Source organism: Nomascus leucogenys, chromosome 1a, assembly GCF_006542625.1.
Source record: "Nomascus leucogenys isolate Asia chromosome 1a, Asia_NLE_v1, whole genome shotgun sequence".
NCBI lineage: Eukaryota > Metazoa > Chordata > Mammalia > Primates > Hylobatidae > Nomascus > Nomascus leucogenys.
Window position 1 is genome coordinate 89,406,352 of NC_044381.1, and position 18,570 is coordinate 89,424,921.

General features: G+C 41.7%; 1 protein-coding gene across 6 annotated transcripts in view; it reads left to right on the forward strand.

Moving 5' to 3' along the window:
- RGS6 (regulator of G protein signaling 6) overlaps window positions 1-18,570 on the forward strand; it is a 635,113-nt gene that overhangs the window by 419,968 nt on the left and 196,575 nt on the right. For all 6 annotated transcript variants that reach the window (XM_030812880.1, XM_003263654.3, XM_003263650.3 and 3 more), the window contains exon 3: window positions 8,584-8,683. In XM_030812880.1, coding sequence (XP_030668740.1) covers window positions 8,584-8,683 — 100 coding nt within the window. The remainder of the gene's footprint in view (window positions 1-8,583; window positions 8,684-18,570) is intronic.

The following is an 18,570-nucleotide window of genomic DNA, read 5'->3' on the forward strand; positions in this document are numbered from 1 at the left end:
GGAAAGACATTTTCCCTAAAGTATCAACAAGCCATTTGATCTCAGACTTAGAAGGTCATTCTTGTCTGCTTTTCTCTCCCATTAAATGAAAGAAAATGAAATGTTTTCCATAAGAGTAATTTATGAAACACTCCATATGGCAATATTAAAACTGTAAAAGTAAGCCTCCAGGGGACAAAACAAATAATGCGGCGTCATCCGTCTGCCCTGGTACTGTCCCTGGGTAATGTCAGGCAGAGTACATTGGGGAACTGCCTCCCCACTCAACTGGTACTCGGATGCCTTTGGAGCTTTTCCTTGAACATTGTTGCTAAGGTTCATGAAATCTTCAGATTTTTGTTATGGAACCCATTCCCAAAGCAAAATGATCTTAAGTGTAAATACTAAATTTACTGTAAATTGCAGACATCACTACCTCCAAGACCCTTTTAATATATTGAGTCCCACTGAATGCTGGAATCCAAGATAAAGTTCTTTAAGAATATAGCACTCATGGCATTCATTCATTCATTCATTCATTCATTGATATAGTCATTCAAGAAATATTTACTGAGTACCTATTAGATTCAGTGGCGAGCAAACCACTCTAATGGGTGATACAAATGCAAATTAGAGTGATCGTTGATGTGGAGAAAATATAGAGGGTTTAATAAGAGCTTATAACAGGTTAAGCACTGGGACACCATGGACAGATTTTAGGTAGGGGAGTTAAATGATCATATTTTCCCTTTTAAGAGTATCATATAGGCTGCAGTGTGGAAACAGATCAGAGAGGCTTCAGGGCCTGCCCAACCATCCTTTACGAGTGTTCTTTAACGCAAGGTCTCATGGCAGACAGTGTTACATGGTTAACCCCATTTCCATTCTCCTCTTGCCCTGCTTCCATGTGGTATAGAGGCTGGAAAAGTTAAATACCTTCTTCCCCACCTCCTGTGCAGCTCAATGTAGTCATGTGACCCTGCTCTGGCCTGAGACTTGAGCAGTGATCTCTTGAGGTCTTCTGGGAAGGAATATGCTTTTCCTGATAAAAGGAATGAGTGCAGCTGTTGCCCCTCCCCCTCCTTCCCACCTTTCACAGAGAAGGGATGACTAGAGCTGGGCAGCCATCAGGCAACCACAAGGGAAAGACCAAGATGTTGGCGTTCGTAGAATAGAGCCTCTGCAGCAATGTCAGCACCACCCACATATGGACTGCTTGTTATGTGGAAAATATCAGCTCCCATCTTTGGAGGTTGGATTTTTTGTTGTGATTACTTTCCATGAAAAGCATTCTAAACAGATACAGTGATTCAAACATAGGCTTAGCCGAAAACAAATTAATAGGCATTTTGATCATTGTCATAGTTAGCAGGTGGAATCCCCAAATTCCCCTTGTGCCATTGAAATTGCAGCCTTTGAATGGCATGATAAAAGAGGGAAGGAAAGAAGAAGGGAGCCGTGATGGTTTTCTTCCATGGGCCTATGGTGGCATTCCTCAGTGTTTCACTTCCAACCTCCTTGGAACCCATGCTTAGCTCTTCAGCCTCCAACACAGCCTTAACTGTAAGCCTAGATCCCTGAGTCACTCTGAAATGTATTAGTCCATGAGGAAGGAGAACAGATTCTGTCTTCTACCTGTTTTCGTAACTGTAGAAATGAACACAGTGTGTGGCACATGGTAGGTGCTCAGTGAATGTCCACGAAGCCAGTACGTACACACAAATACATGCAAAAGTTGAAAATAGCAATGCATTGTGTCTTTAAAAATAAAAAAGAGAAATAGCCTGATCTTTTGGAACACATATGGGGCAGAGCCTGCTCAATGAAGCATGCACATTTTGGATTAAGAAATATGATTATCATTTGTCAGCTCTGATTTCTGCCTCTGGGCTGATAAGATGGTGTCCGAGGAGTCATTTTCACTCCTTCACAGACACCAAAACAGAAGGGGTCTTTGCGGAAAGGTAGACTCCGACGTGGCAGTCATTAGCAGCTAGAAACAGGCAGCTGATTACAAAGTCAAGATGAAGCGCTTCAGTAAAAAGAACCTTCATGCTTGAGGCATACTCTTTGCTTCTTTGTCGAAGTTGTGGTAGATTTTTTAAAAAAAAAATCACAATATAGTTTGCTGTACTTAAGTTTTTAACATCTCCACTGGGGAAAAATCGAAGGAGCTAAGTAAATTAGCTCATTGGATCATGAATTTATAGAAAAAATTTTTTATATTTTTATATTTATTTTTAATATTTAAATAAATATTTTTAATATTGCCCTTTGTCGTTTCTGTTAGGAGTGTCACGGGTCAAAGCAGAGACAAGAGGCATGGGCTGATGGAGAAGGAGCAGTGTGAGGGCCTCTCCGGGTCATTTCTCTGGCTTCTGGTGCTATCTGCCCAACACAGTTTCTGAAAACATCAGAAACTCCGCAGTTTTGCCCATCATGCTTCCCCTACCTTGCACCTCTCAGTGCAGAGACATGTTCTGTGAGGATCCACCTGGTAAGACAGACAACGTGGAGAGGAAGAGCTCAGCGACCTGGCTTCCTGTCCTGCCCTTCCCTCGCAGACAGAGTTTTTTTGTTTGTTTTTGTTTTTTTTTTAATTATACTTTAGGTTTTAGGGTACATGTGCACAATGTGCAGGTTTGTTACATATGTATCCATGTGCCATGTTGATTTCCTGCACCCATTAACTCGTCATTTAGCATTAGGTATATCTCCTAATGCTGACCCTCCCCGCTCCCCCAACCCCACAACAGTCCCCGGAGTGTGATGTTCCCCTTCCTGTGTCCATGAGTTCTCATTGTTCAATTCCCACCTATGAGTGAGAACATGCGGTGTTTGGTTTTTTGTCCTTGCGACAGTTTACTGAGAATGATGTTTTCCAGCTTCATCCATGTCCTCACAAAGGACATGAACTCATCATTTTTTATGGCTGCATAGTATTCCATGGTGTATATGTGCCACATTTTCTTAATCCAGTCTATCGTTGTTGGATATTTGGGTTGGTTCCAACTCTTTGCTATCGTGAATAGTGCCGCAATAAACATACGTGTGCATGTGTCTTTATAGCAGCATGATTTATAGTCCTTTGGGTATATACCCAGTAATGGGATGGCTGGGTCAAATGGTATTTCTAGTTTTACTTTGTGAAGTCTCCAGTTTCAGAATGAGAAACCTCAGTTTAGCAACCAGGCCTATCACTGTAGGGATGAGAAAAGTGGAGTTCAGATAGGTGAAGCAACTTGTCCCAGGTCAACACAGCATGTCAGAGAAGCCGAGGCCAGCCAGTCTCCTGGGTTCTCCCCCATGTTCTTCCTACTGCCCCTCTGTGGCTTCCATTTGTAAAGAGAGGATTGCTTCTTCTCACTCCTCTCGCACATTCTTGGGGCTATTTCAGTGAATTGTGTCTACCTTTTTATATTTCTCATTTAAAAGAAAACCCACTCTATGGCATAATGGTTTCCAGTGTCCTGCTGTTTGGAAGAATGTTTTACCTGCCTGTCAGTGCTGAGCTTTGAGCTCCTCGAAGAGGGACATTCCTGTGGTTGTGGCCCATCCAGGCAGAACCAGCCTAGCTGGCCAAGTGGTTTCTCTGCATCATTTGGCTGTCAGATAAGGGCCACCTGCTTATTGATTGGCACAATGACATTTACATCCTCCATAATGACACAGAACTTCATATTAAAGGATGTCAGGGAATTGATTTTGCTCTTCTTTAGGAACAAAAGGTGTCAGAAGTTAGAAGGAACTGAACAGTCAGGAAAACGTTAAGTCTCTATACCTTCCCATCACCCCATCCCTGACCGAGAAGCCATGATCGGCCAGTGGAAGATAAATCTAACCAATCCCGTGGGACAGAGGGAGACAGCCCTGCACAGCAAGACAGCAGCAGTCATTGGGCAGAAATAAATCATGAGATGGTTGAGAATCTGATTATCTGGATCAATTTCTCTGCATCCTCCTCTGCCCTTTTAGGCCTGTGCTAAACTTTCCCTTCAATGCAAATGGTATTAGGTGCCTTGTGTCTGAAAAGGTTGTTGGCAGGCTTTGGTTGAGAACACAAAGATGAAATCTTCATTCCCTTGTCTATAAAATGGGGATATAATAATCTACCTCCTGTGAGAATTCAATAATTTTGTAAGATAAAGCTCTTAGAGCAGTGCCTGGCCCAGAGTGGATACTCAACTAATGTTAACTAAGAAAATGAAAATGGAAACCCAGGAATAGTCTCTGCCTGCAAAACGTTTTGAATCTAAGGAGGGAGATGAGGCGCTGTGTATCTATGCCTCTGTTCTGTATTTTTAATCAACTACTAAGGCCATAGAGAAGAAAGAGTTATCCCTTTTGTAAGGTAAAATAAATTATACTCACTGGCCAGCAAGGAAGAAATGAATTGAAAATACTAGAGGCAGAAAGGTTCAGAGTTTGGAGACTACCAGGTGGCACTGAGACTAAAAGCTTTATTTGCCATGTTCAGCTCAAGATTTAATGAGTTGTATAGTGTAAGGGGCCAACTCCAGGCTCCGCTGGAACTCACCCTGGGATCCACAGCAAACAAAGCACTAACCTTGGCATATGGCGCTGTGAGAAGTAAGTTTCCTAGGATCAGCCAGGCTCTGGGCCACTCACTGGGTTCATGCCTCTGAACATTACCTTCCAGGAGCTGCCCCCATTGCTGAACCTAATACACTACTCAGAGAAGGGTTGTAACCAAGGTTTTCTAAAAGTCTGAGAAATAGAAGATGAACTTTAGATTTGATAAACAGGGCTGTACATTGGAGTCAGGTAGAGGTGAGTAGGAATCCTGGCCTTGCCACTTACTAGCTGTTTGACCTTGGATAAATTGCTTAACCTTTCTGATCCTCAATTTCAATGTCTTTATTAAATAACTTTTATGACCCGGGAATCAATTAAATAATTTATTTAAAATACTTAGGGCAGTATTGATCATGAAATAGATGTTCCGAAAATACTTGTAATGATTTTGATCAGTTCCTGAGGGCCCACTTGTAATTTTCATTGGGTCTGTACTCTTGGGACTTCTCCAGAAACCACGACAAGGAATTTCAGAGAGTATTACCCGATATTGTAGTGGACTGTGCTCAAGAATCAAATACAACAATGTCAAAAATTTGTCTGACACAACAAAGGAATGGACTACCTGAAATAGTATATATAGTCCCTATGAGTTTTAAAATAGATGGTGGATGGTAATAAATTGAATGTCTGCGTTCTTAGAAAGGGTGATTCAGAGATACCCCAATTCTAAGATTCACTGACTCTGAATGTCAGGTATTTTTTGTGGCTTCAGAAATTTCTGATAAACGCATTTTTTCAGAGCCTTGTTGTATCATAACTTTGCTGTAGAGCAAACCACTTCAAACTTGGTGATCTATAAAAATAAACATTTATGGCCGGGCGCGGTGACTCATGCCTATAATCCCAGCACTTTGGGAGGCCAAGGCGGGTGGATCACAAGGTCAGGAGATCGAGACCATCCTGGCTAACACGGTGAAACCCTGTCTCTACTAAAAATACAAAAAATTAGCCAGGCGTGGTGGCAGGCGCCTGTAGTCCCAGCTACTCGGGAAGCTGAGGCAGGAGAATGGCATGAACCTGGGAGGTGGAGCTTGCAGTGAGCCGAGATCGCGCCACTGCACTCCAGCCTGGGTGAAGAGTGAGACTCCGTCTCAAAAAATATATATAAAATAGAAAATAAATAAGCATTTATTTCTTGCTCATGAGTCTATAGGCCAGCTGAGGTTTGGCTGATCTAGCAATGGGTTCAGTACCATTTGCTCCACATGTCTCTCATCTTCCTTGAAATAACAACAGTCTGAGGCATGTTCTTCTCATGGTAAGAGGGCAAGAGAAGAGAGTAACTGCAGCCATGCAGGTACATAGCAAGTCCATGTTCGTATCACATTCAATAACACCCCAGTAGCCAGGCAAATCCTATGGCCAAACCCGAAAGGGAAAAGGTAGACACTGCTCACTAGGAGGCCAAGGCAAGGATTCAGGTGTATATTAGTACCATGGGGGAGTCAGGAATTGGGGGGCAATAATTCCTTCTTCCACACCTGTGATGTTGCAGACTACTGCTGGAGTGTAGTCTCCTTTCTGTTAGTTGAGGGGATTCTTTTTTTGATCTAGCTGTAACCCCTGATGAGTGATGTATCTCTTAGTACATTGTGGGCTGACATAAGGAGATAGGACCTCTTTAGTAAATGAGCCTTCTAAGATTCAGTCGTGGTGAAATAACTAAACTGAGTGGAGAAAAAAGAAGTCACAGAGCCAATCCTTCAAATCCAGCCCGCAGCAGCAGAGGTGTAAATCATTACTATCTAATGTCCACTCAGGGGTCTACCTGAATTGAATTGTTGGTTTCCTTCCAATTCTCAATGATTTTCTGGCCATTTTCATAGAAACCATCAAGGTAACTGATGCTTCTGGTTTCAAATAATATGCTAGATCAAAAGCATAAATTACCTTGAAAATGCGACCAATTTTCTAGCTCTCCTTAGCTATCAATAAATAATACTCAAATTGCTCTAAATTGTTGGATTGAGTTTAGGAGACAAAGGCCAGCAGTATCTGAGATTATTAACATGAATTGGGATAAAACTCCCTCTTCAGTTTTCATCTAACAGAATGCAAGTCTTCAGAGAATGACTCTTTTTTCTAGCATAACACTCATCTACCTCCTGAAGGGCTGGCAGCTTAGAATTCTTTCTCACTCTCAGTACTTCTTAGAGAAACCCAGAAGAGTCCAGTGAGAATGGTTTCCCTGTTTGGCTGATTTTCTGGGAGGCAGAATGGCTCAGGGGTTAGATGCCGTTCTGGGATCTATGGCTGGATTCAAACTTGGTTGCACACCTGGGTAGCTGTGTGACCCTGCGAAGGTTGCAAAGGTTGCTCAACCTCTGCAGTTGTCACTGATGTTGATCGCAGATCTTTAGTTCCCCTTTCCTCCTGGCACCCAGAGGATCGAGTCCCTGGCTCCTTTGTGGTTGGGTGGTGCTATGTGACCAGTTCTGGCCAAGGATTGTGAGCAAACATGTTCTATGTAACTTCTGGATTACACTATTTAATACCCAGTGAGAGACTCTCCAGAATTCTCTCTTGTCCCCCCGGCACATTGACCAGCAACATGCAAGGTGATGTAACTCCAATGAGTAGAGTTACCTTGTTGACCTGCACTAGACATGTAGTATGAGAGAGAAATAACCTTTGTGCTAAGCCACTGACATTTGGGGGGTTATTTGCTGCCATAACTTAATCCACCCTACCCTGATTGATGTACCTCACTAAACCTTTGTTTCTTTATATGAAAAAATGGAGATAATAGTAGAATCTATTTCATCAAGTAATTATGAGGACTAAACAGAATAATGTATGTAATACTTAGAATAGTACCTAGCACGTAATAAATTTTTAATATATTTTGGCTATTTATGATGATGACAATGTTATGCCATGCCCTAACTTTGCCTCTAACAAGTTATCTGTTTCTATCAAACAAGTTATTAGTCATGTGTCTTCAAGAAAATCACTTATCATCAAGTTGCAATAGTAGTATGTTAGAATAAATGAGCTGTAAGACTAATTTCTAGCCTTATGATATGAGCCTCTATTAAGAACTCACTCAGAGACTCCATCCTGGTGTTTCAAAGATATTTCTATTGGTTAGGAAAACAAAACGCGATAATACTAAACATTATTTTCTCCCCTTCAGTTGCTCTCACTTACCCAAACAAAAAGATGTATCCTTATTACAGAATTCTTTCTGTATCCTATTCTGAAGATTTCTGCTCAGGAAATTACTCTGGCTCGTAAAATATTAGCTACAAATTGGTTTTCCGGTTTAGGCACCGACACCCTCATCAGTCCATCCCCATTCTCTGTTCTGTTTTCACCAGTAGGATGTCACAGTCCACTATGATCTTTTCTCCTGATAGCATGGTCTTATCAAAAGGAGAAGTTCCTGTCCTTGACAACCTCAGTCCAGGCTAAAATAGCTATCCACACACCACCACTCATGACCACTGAGACCTGTTTTCCAGCTTCTTCAGATCAGAGCTTTCCATGTCTTGCTTTTCTGTCATGTGACTCTAGATGTATCCTTCTCTAGTCCCAAAGGTAGCCCTGTCTGCAATTCCCAATAGCAGCATGTTAATCTATGTTAACATATTATATTGAACCATAAGAAATTGCCTCTGTGGAAGGGGTGGGGGTTGAATATAGAAATTTCATACGGCTCAACCTATATGTAAACCCAATTTGGAAAAGAAGGAGACTGTGATCACATACCTATTAAATTACACGTTGGATCCCATCAAGAATCCTAATGTATTTCTTCCTCCATACCTTATTGAACTGGGATCTTGTTCCAGGACATGACTTATGCTCATATAACCTTCAGACCTCCCTATACTCAGCACTTGGTAGATAGCAGATACTGATGCTGTATTTATTGACCAACTAGATGGGAGCTTTTTGTGATATCTATTATTGACATCCATGTTTACACATTTGGGCTGTGTAAAAAGGTACCACTTATAATTACATTATGGGAGAAAATAACACTTCTTTAACCTCTTTCAGATTGAAGACATCATTACAAAGATGCAAGATGACAAGACAGGAGGTGTGCCCATCAGAACAGTCAAGAGCTTTCTCTCCAAAATCCCCAGTGTCGTCACAGGTAACACCCTCCTTGCAAGATGTTGGTAACAATCAGAACTACCAAAGAGTTATAAGTCTAGATTGCGGCCTGAGGGATGTCTGAAGATCTGTGAATAGTAAAAATGAAACATTCAGTGTGTTTCTTGACTCAGGTCCCATCCTGGTCTTAGTTTCTAGGAAGAAGCTACTTGTTGCCCATCATTAAGAATGACCTTACCATGACCAGCCCTTCAAGTGCATATAGATTGAGGCCTCTGGGAATAAATAAACCCATTAATAAAGTGGCCCATCAGCAACTTTGCCTGTGTGATATACACAAGCACAGAAATATTAAAGAAATTAAGTTTAAACAGGTTTTTAAGAAAGTGTTATATTCAAATTCTACAAAATGCTTTTATTTTCAGTTTTTTAACTCACTGTACTTGAACTCCTGAAAGAGAGATTTTAAAATATTTTTCTTCATTCCTGATATTGTGTTTTGTGTGCTCATCTTTCTTTTAAAATTTTTTATTGTGAAATATATTAAAACACATCGGTAGTTCAAAAATAATAAAACACATTACATGTACCTACCATCCTGCCTTATAAAGAATGTTATTATCAATATCTTAGAGCCCCCTTGGGTACCTACTGTATTGCATCCACTTCCCTAAACACTATCTGCTCGTATACTAATCAATTCATTGTTTTTCTTCATAGTTTTACTACCTAGGTATGTATTTTTTGCTATCCAAACAAGTAACCAAATAAATTAAGATAACATTTTAGATGATTCTCTTAATCTGCCTGTATGCTTTTCAAAATTCAGGAACCAAAGGACTTAGTTTTCACTATATACCTTTTAGAATGGCTAAAAATAAAAATATTGACAGTACCAAGTGGTGGTGAGGATGTGAAGCAACTGGAACTCTCACATATTGGTGACAGGAATGGAAAATTGTGCAGCTACTTTGGGAACTAGTTTGGCAGTTTCTTACACAGTTAAACAATGCTTACCATATGAACCAGCAATTCCACTCCTGGGTATTCACCCAAGAGCAATGAAAACTTGTGTTTATACAAAAACTTGTATGTAAGGGTTTATAGCAACTTTTTTTGAAGTATACTGAAGAATATAGCAACTTTATTCATCATCTCCAAAGACTGGAAACAACCCAAATGTCCTTCAGTGAACGGGTAAATGGATAAACAAACTGTAGTCTCTCCATACTCAGCAACAAAAACCAGGGAACTATTGATACTGGCAGCAACTTGGATTAATCTCTAGGTCATTTTTCTGAGTGAAAGAAGCAGTCTCAAAGGTTACATGCTATGTGGTTTCATGTATACAACATTCTATACATCACAAAACCATAGTGATTAAGATTAATTCAGTGGTTTCCAGCAACTGGCAGTTGTGGGGCGAGTGTGACTACAAAGGACAGCAGGAGGGAGTTTTATGAGATGATGATGATGAACAGTTCTGTATACTGATTGTGGTGATGGTAACATGACTCTATATATAGGCCAAAATTCATGGAACAGGCTGAGTATGATGGCTCATGCCCATAATCCCAGCACTTTAGGAGGCTGAGGCAGGGGGATCACTTGAAGTCAGGAGATTGAGACCAACTTGGCCAACATGGCAAAACCCCATCTTTACTAAAAAATACAAAAATTAGCCAGGTGTAGTGGTGTGCACCTGTAGTCCCAGCTGCTTGGGAGGCTGAGGCAGGAGAATCACTTGAACCTGGGAGGTAGAGGTTGCAGTGAGCCGAGATCATGCCACTGCACTCCAGCCTGGGCAACAGAGCGAGACTCTGTCTCAATAACAACAACAACAACAGCAAATTTCATGGAACAGCACACACACACACAGAGTCAATATTACTGTATATTAACTTAAAAGATAAATAGACCCAGTTGAAGTAAGTATTCCAGCTCATTATCAAGATTGTCACTGTTTGAACTCAGGTACTGTCTTACTAAGCTCAGGCTGCTAGAACAAAGCACCCTACACTGGGTGGCTTATAAAGAACAGAAATTTATGTCTCACAGTTCTGGGGGCTGGAAGTCTGAGATCAGGTACCATCATAGGTTCTGGTAAGATCCCATTCCAGGTTGTAGACTGCTCACTTCTTGTTGTATCCTTGTTTGGTGGAAAGCTAGATAGGTGGCCGGGCACCATGACTCACGTCTATAGTCCCAGCACTTTGGGAGGCTGAGGTGGGTGGATCACCTGAGGTCAGGAGTTTGAGAGCAACCTGGCCAATGTGGCGAAACCCTGTCTCTACTAAAAATACAAAAAAATTAGCTGGGTGTGGTGGCATGCGCCTGTAGTCCTGGCTACTCAGGAGGCTGAGGCAGGAGAATCACTTGAACTGCGGAGGTTGCAGTGAGCAGAGGCCACACCACTGCACTCCAGCATGGGCGACAGAGTGAGACTCTGTCTCAAAAAAAAAGTAAGCTAAATAGCTCTCTGGCCTCTCTGTAAAGGGTAATAATTCCATTTGTGAGGGGGCCTCCTTCATAAACTCCCCCAAAGGCCTCCTAATGCCATCACGTTGGGGACTAGATTTCAACATATGAATTTGGAGGAGACATATTCAGTCCAAAATAGAGCCCAGATAGATTTGGGTAATGAAGGATACTTGTTAGTGTTCTCTAATTTTAAAGTTTATGTAAATGAAATTTTACTATATATATTATTCATGTATAATATATAGTATAATATAGACTATGTATGTAATTTTACTATATTATTTTTCACATTCCTGGATTTTGTTCAATAATGTTTAAGATTTTTGTATCTATTTCACGGGCCACATTGATCTGTTGTTTTTCTTACCATTGTTGCTGGTTTGGGTATCAAATTTATGGTAGCCTCATAAATGAGCCATGAAGTATCTCTCTTTTGTTGATATCCTGCTTTTCTTTGAAAAGTAATTGTCCCTTTAGTCCAAGTTTTAAGTATGTAATTTCAATTATTTTTTATTTCTAAAATTTCCTCTGGTTCTTTTATATTTTTAGATGGAGTCTTGCTCTTGTCACCCAAGCTGGAGTGCAGTGGCATGATCTCAGCTCACTGAAACCTCCACCTCCTGGGTTCAAGCGATTCTCCTGTCTCAGCCTCCTGAGTAGCTGGGATTACAGGTGTCCGCCACCACACCTGGCTAATTTTTTGTATTTTTAGTAGAGACGGGGTTTCACCATGTTGCCCAGGCTGGTCTCGAACTCCTGACCTTAGGTGATCCACCTGCCTTGGCCTCCTAAAGTGCTCTGGTTCTTTTTACAATATGCTTGGTCATTCATTTTTTAAAATTTATTCATTTAGATATTTATTGAGTGTTCACTATTTTCTAAGCATTGTTAAGGATCTGAGATTCAGAAGTAAATGAAACAGATAAAAAGTTCTGCCCTCATGGAATTTATATTCTAGTAGAGGAGGAAATAAGTAAGGAAAACTTGCAGAATTGTAGGTAGTGATAAAGGCCAAGGAGAAAAATAAAATACACAAAAGGATGGGAAGTGTTGGAGTGTTGCAACTTTGGAGTAAGTGCTCAAGAAAGAGCTCCTTGAGATGACATTTGAGTAAAGACGGAAAGGAGATGAGGGATTGAATCATATGGATATTGAGGGAAAGAGCATTCCAGACAGCCAGAGCTCAGTGCCCAAGGCAGGAGAGTTCCTGGAACATCGAGGATCTGTGAGGAGGAGCCAGGGCAGCTATAGTAGAGTCAAGAAAATAAGGAGAGTGGGGACGAAGCCACGTGAGAATGGTGAACTTGATCACTTAGCCTCTTATCACTGCAGGATTTTGCACATGGCCTGACATGCTCTGACTTAACTTTCAATGAGATCACTCTATTATATTCAGAATTCCCTGGGGGATTGAGGGTTTAGGTGCCAGATAGGAGGCTAGTATTAAAATGGTGTCTCAGACTAGGTGATACGGTTTCACTCTGCGTCCCTACTCAAATCACATCTCAAATTATAATCCCCACATGGCAAGGGAGGGACCTGGTGGTAGGTGATTAGATCATGAGGGAGGTTCCTCCATGCTGTTCTCATAATAATGAGTGAGTTCTCACAAGATCTGATGGTTTAAAAGTGTGGCACTTCCCCTTGCTCTCTCTCTCTCCTGCCACCATGTAAGACATGCCTTGTTTCCCCTTTACCTTCTGCCAGGATTGTAAGTTTCCTGAGGCCTCCCCAGCCGTGTAAATGACTGTGGGTCAATTAAGCTTATTTTCTTTATAAATTATCCAGTCTCAGATCATTCTTTATAACAGTGTGAAAATGGACTAATACACTAAGCTATCAGCACTGGAGATGTGTTAGGTAGTCAGATTCGGATTCGAATCTGAAGGTAGATGATATGGTTTGGCTGAGTCCCCACCCAAATCTGATCTTGAACTGTATAATAGTTCCCATAATTCCCACATATCATGGAAGGGACCCGGTGGGAGGTAATTGAATCATGGGGGCAGTTACCTCTATGCTGTTCTCATGATAGTGAGTGAGTTCTAATGAGATCTGATGATTTCATAAGGGGCTTTCCCCCTTCTTTGCTCTGCACTTCTCCTTGCTGTTTCCATGTGAAGACAATGTATTTGCTTCACTTTCTGCCATGATTGTAAGTTTCCTCAGCCATGCTGAACTGTGAGTCAATTAAATATCTGTCCTTTATAAATTACCCAATCTTGGGTATGTCTTTATTAGCAGCATGAGAATGGACTAATACAGTAAATTGTTACTAGGTAGTGGGGCACTGCTTAAAGATACTTGAAAATGTGGAAGCAGCCAGGTGCGGTGGCTCATGCCTGTAATCCCAGCACTTTGGGAGGCCATGGCAGGTGGATCATTTGAGGTCAGGAGTTCAAGACCAGCCTGGCCAACATGGTGAAACCCCGTCTCTACTAAAAGTACAAAAATTAGCTCAGTGGTAGTGGCATGCACCTGTAATCCCAGCTACTTGGGAGGCTGAGGCAGGAGAATGACTTGAGCCCAGGCAGCAGAGATTATGGTGAGCTGAGATCACACCACTGCATTCCAGTCTATGAGACCCTGTCTCAGAAAAAAAAAAAAAAAAAAAAATAGAAAATGTGGAAGTGACTTTGGAACATGGGTGACAGGCAGAGGTAGGAACAGTTTGAAGGGCTCAGAAGAAGATAAGAATATATGGGAAAGTTTGGAACTTCCTAGAGACTTGTTGAATGACTTTGACCAAAATACTGATAGTCGTGTGGACAATAAAGTCCAGGCTGAGGTAGTCTCAGATGGAGATGAGAAACTTGTTAGGAACTGGAGCAAAGATAACCCTTGTTATGCTGTAGCAAAGTCTGGTGGTATTTTGGCCCTGCCCTAGAGATTTGTGAAACTTTGAACTTGAGAGAGATGATTTAGGATATCTGGCAGAAAAACATTTGTAAGTGCAAAGTGTTCAAGAGATGACATTTGACCTTTCTGGACACGAGAGCATAAAAGTTTGGATAATTTGCAGCCTGACAAACCAGTAGAAAAGAAAAACCCATTTTCTGGGGACAAATTCAAGCTGGCTGCAGAAATTTGCATAAGTAAGGAGGAACCAAATGTTAATTGCCAAGACAGTGGGGAAAATGTCTCCAGGGCATGTCACAGACCTTCAAGGCAGCCCCTCCCACCACAGGCCCAGAGGCCTAAGAGGAAAAAATGTTTTTTTCTTTCCTGTTAGGTCCAGGGCCTCACTGCTGTGTGCAGCCTAAGGACTTAGTGCCCTGTGTGCCAGCTGCTCCAGCTGTAGTTAAAAGGGGCCAAGGTACAGCTTGGGCCATGGCTTCAGAGGGTGCAAGCCTCCAGCCTTGGCAGCTTCCACATGGTGTTTGTCTTGTGGGTGTGCAGAAGACAAGAATTGAGGTTTAGGAACCTCCACCTAGATTTCAGAGGATGTATAGAAACATCTGGATGTCCAGGCAGAGGTGTGCTGCAGGGGCAGAGCCCTCATGGAGAGCCTCTGCTAGGGCAGTGCAGATGGGAAATGTGGGGTTGGAGCCCCCACACAGAGTCCCCACTTGGGCACTGCCTAGAGGAGCTGTAAGAAGAGGGCCACTGTCCTCCAGATCCCAGAATGGTAGGTCCACCGACAGCTTGCACTGTGCAACTGGAAAAGCTGCAGACACTCAACACCAGCTGTGAAAGCAGCCAGGAGGGAGGCTGTACCCTGCAAAGCTACAGGGTCAGAGCTGCCCAACATAGTGGGAGCCCACCTCTTGCATGAGCATAACGTGGATGTGAGACATGAAGTAAAAGGAGATTATTTCATAATGTTAAGGTTTAATTAGTGACCTGTTGGATTTCGGACTTGCATGGGGCCTGTAGCCCCTTTGTTTTGGCCAATTTCTCCCATTTAGAACAGGTATATTTACCCAATGCCTGTACCCACATTACATTTAGAAAGTAACAAGCTTGCTTTTGATTTTACAGGCTCATAGACAGAAGGGACTTGCTTTGTCTCAGGTGAGATTTTGGACTCGGACTTTTGGGTTAATGCCAGAATGAGTTAAGATTTTAGGAGACTGTTGGGAAGGCATGATTGTGTTTTGAAATGTGAGGACATGAGATTTGGGAGGGGCTGGGGTAGAATGATATGGTTTGGACATGTCCCCACCCAAATCTCATCTTGAATTGTAATTCCCATAGTCCCCACATGTCTTGAGAGGGACGCAGTGAGAGGTAATTGAATCATGGGTTGGTTACCTCCATGCTTTTCTCATGATAGTGAGTGAGTTCTCATGAGATCTGATAGTTTTATAAGGGGCTTTTCCCCCACCTCACTCTTCATATCTCCTTGCTGCTGCCATGTGAAGAAGGACGTGTTTGCTTTCCTTTCTGCCATGATTGTAAGTTTCCTGAGGCCTTCCCAGCCATGCTGAACTGTCTGTCAATTAAACCTCTTTTCTTTATTTCCCAGTCTTGTGTATGTCTTTATTAGCAGCATGAGAATAGACTAATAGAGTAGAACAGACAGTATTAGGGGATAGATCAGTTATAGAATGTGAGAGGAAAAAAGGAATTAGCCATGATCCACACCTTTTGGCTTCGGCAACTGGAAAAATGGAGTTTCTGTTAATTTCAACAGGGAATACTATGATGGGGGCGCCAGGGGTTGGGGTGGGGGGCAGTTGTTAGCTGAAGGATAAGAAATCAAAAGACACATTTTAGACAGGTCAAGTTTTAGCGATCTGTTAGACATTCAGTTGGAGATGACAAGTAGGTATTTCAGTATGTGGATTTAGATTTTAAAGGTGTGTCTGAGCTGGGTTCATAAGCCATCAGCATGTAGACAGTATTTAGAGCTATGGGAATAATGAGGTCACCAAGGGAGTGAGAGTAGATAGAACACACAGTCCAATTCCTAAAACACAAGGTACTCCAATCTATAGATGTGAGGGAGAGAAGAAGAAAACAGCAAAAGAAATTGAGAACAAGTGGCTGGAGACAAGGAGGAAAAATCAAGAGCATATAATTTCTTGGATGCCAACTTCTCTAGAAAGTGTTTTAAGGGAGAGTGGAGTGACCTACTATAGCTGTGCTGAGAAGCTAAGGGCTGAGAATTGATCATTGCATTTAGCAACACTGAATTCATTGCTGACCTTGGTAAGTGCACATTCTGTGAAACATTGGGAGCAAAAGTCCTTATTGGGTGTGTTCCAATCTGAGATGAGGAGAGTGATTCGAGGTGCTCAGACAGTTAATCTTGGGAGGAGTTTCCCTTGTAAAATGAAGAAATGCAGGCATATCTAGAGGGGTGCATTAGGTCAGAACAGGTAGATTTTTAATTTAATAAAAAGATAATATGTTTGTATTATAGAAATGACTCAGTAGAGGAGGGGAGATGACGCAGGAGAATGGGAAAACTTCAAGGAGTGATATCAATGAATAGATAAGAGAGGACTGAATCTAACATGCATATTGGTGAGTAGTTTCAGCTAGAAACGCATGCAGTTTATTCGTAGAAAGAAGAAAGGAGGCAGCCAGGCATGGTGGCTCAGGCCTGTAATCCCAGCACTTTGGGAGGCCGAAGCGGGCGGATCACAAGGTCAGCAGATTGAGACCATCCTGACTAACACGGTGAAACCCCATCTCTACTAAAAATACAAAAAAATTAGCCAGGCGTAGTGGCAGGTGCCTGTAGTCCCAGCCACTTGGGAGACTGAGGCAGGAGAATGGCATGAACCCGGGAGACGGAGCTTGCAGTGAGCTGAGATTGCACCACTGCACTCCAGCCTGGGCGACAGAGTGAGACTCCGTCTCAAACAAACAAATAAAACAAAACAAAAAAAGAAGAAGAAAGGAGGCATAATAGATGCACAGAGGTACAAATAAGTAGGCAGGTGTGATGGGAGGTGGTGGAAGCTTATAGAATTTCTCATTGTCTCTATGTTCCTTGTAATCTGGAAAGCAAAAGTGGTAGAGATTTTGCAAGTTTGAAGAGAGATCATAAATTATAAATTAGTCAACTAGGAGAGTAGAGATTGACTGGATTAGGGAAATAGAACTTTGATTGTGACTGATGTGGTTTGGCTCTGTGTCACCACTCTGATTTCATCTCAAATTGTAATCCCCATAATCCGCACATGTCGAGGGAGACACCTGGTAAGAGGTGATTGAATCATGGGGGTGGTTTCCTCCTCCTGTTCTCATGATAGTGAGCAAGCTCTTATGAGATCTGATGGTTTTTATAAGTGTTTGACAGTTCCTTCTTCACACACTATCTTGCCTTCTGCCGTGTGAGACATGCCTGCTTCCCTTTTTGCCATGATTGTAAGTTTCCTGAGGTCTCCCTAGCCATGCAGAACTGTGATTCAATCAAACCTCTTTGTTTTTTAATTAATTACCCAGTCTTGGGCAGATATTTATAGCAGTGTGAGAACGTACTAATACAGTGACCTTCTTAGGATGATTAATATTTTTGAATTTAAAGACAGATAATTTTTCCCCCATCACATTTAGCTTTGTGGATTTGGGCATGCCTCAGGTAGAAAGTGGACTTAATTGATGTTATAGCAAGTTTGAGGGTATAATAGATCAAGATAGAGGCAAAGTAACTAAAATGATTGGCCGTTACATTTAATTGAGTAAGGATGAAAACAAGAACATGAGATGGATGAGGAAACATGAAGAGTAGTAATTACAACAAATTGTAAGTCGAGTGGCAAAGGAAATTTGGAGTCTTCAAAGGCAAGAGTAAGAGAGCTGAAAATATGGGAGATGGTGATTAGATAGTGGCACGTTTGAAATTGAGATTCTGGAAAGATTGTGATTATTGGCAGGGACAATAATATAAGGTATAACCATAGGAACAGCTACCAATGACTTTCTTCACAGAATTGGAAAAAACTACTTTAAAGTTCATATGGAACCAAAAAAGAGCCCGCATCGCCAAGTCAATCCTAAGCCAAAAGAACAAAGCTGGAGGCATCACGCTACCTGACTTCAAACTATACTACAAGGCTACAGTAACCAAAACAGCATGGTACTGGTACCACAACAGAGATATAGATCAATGGAACAGAACAGAGCCCTCAGAAATGATGCCGCATATCTACAACTATCTGATCTTTGACAAACCTGACAAAAACAAGCAATGGGGAAAGGATTCCCTATTTAATAAATGGTGCTGGGAAAACTGGCTAGCCATACGTAGAAAGCTGAAACTGGATCCCTTCCTTACACCTTATACAAAAATTAATTCAAGATGGATTAAAGACTTAAATGTTAGACCTAAAACCATTAAAATCCTACAAGAAAACCTAGGCAATACCATTCAGGACATAGGCGTGGGCAAGGACTTCATGTCTAAAACACCAAAAGCAATGGCAACAAAAGCCAAAATTGACAAATGGGATCTAATTAAACTAAAGAGCTTCTGCACAGCAAAAGAAACTA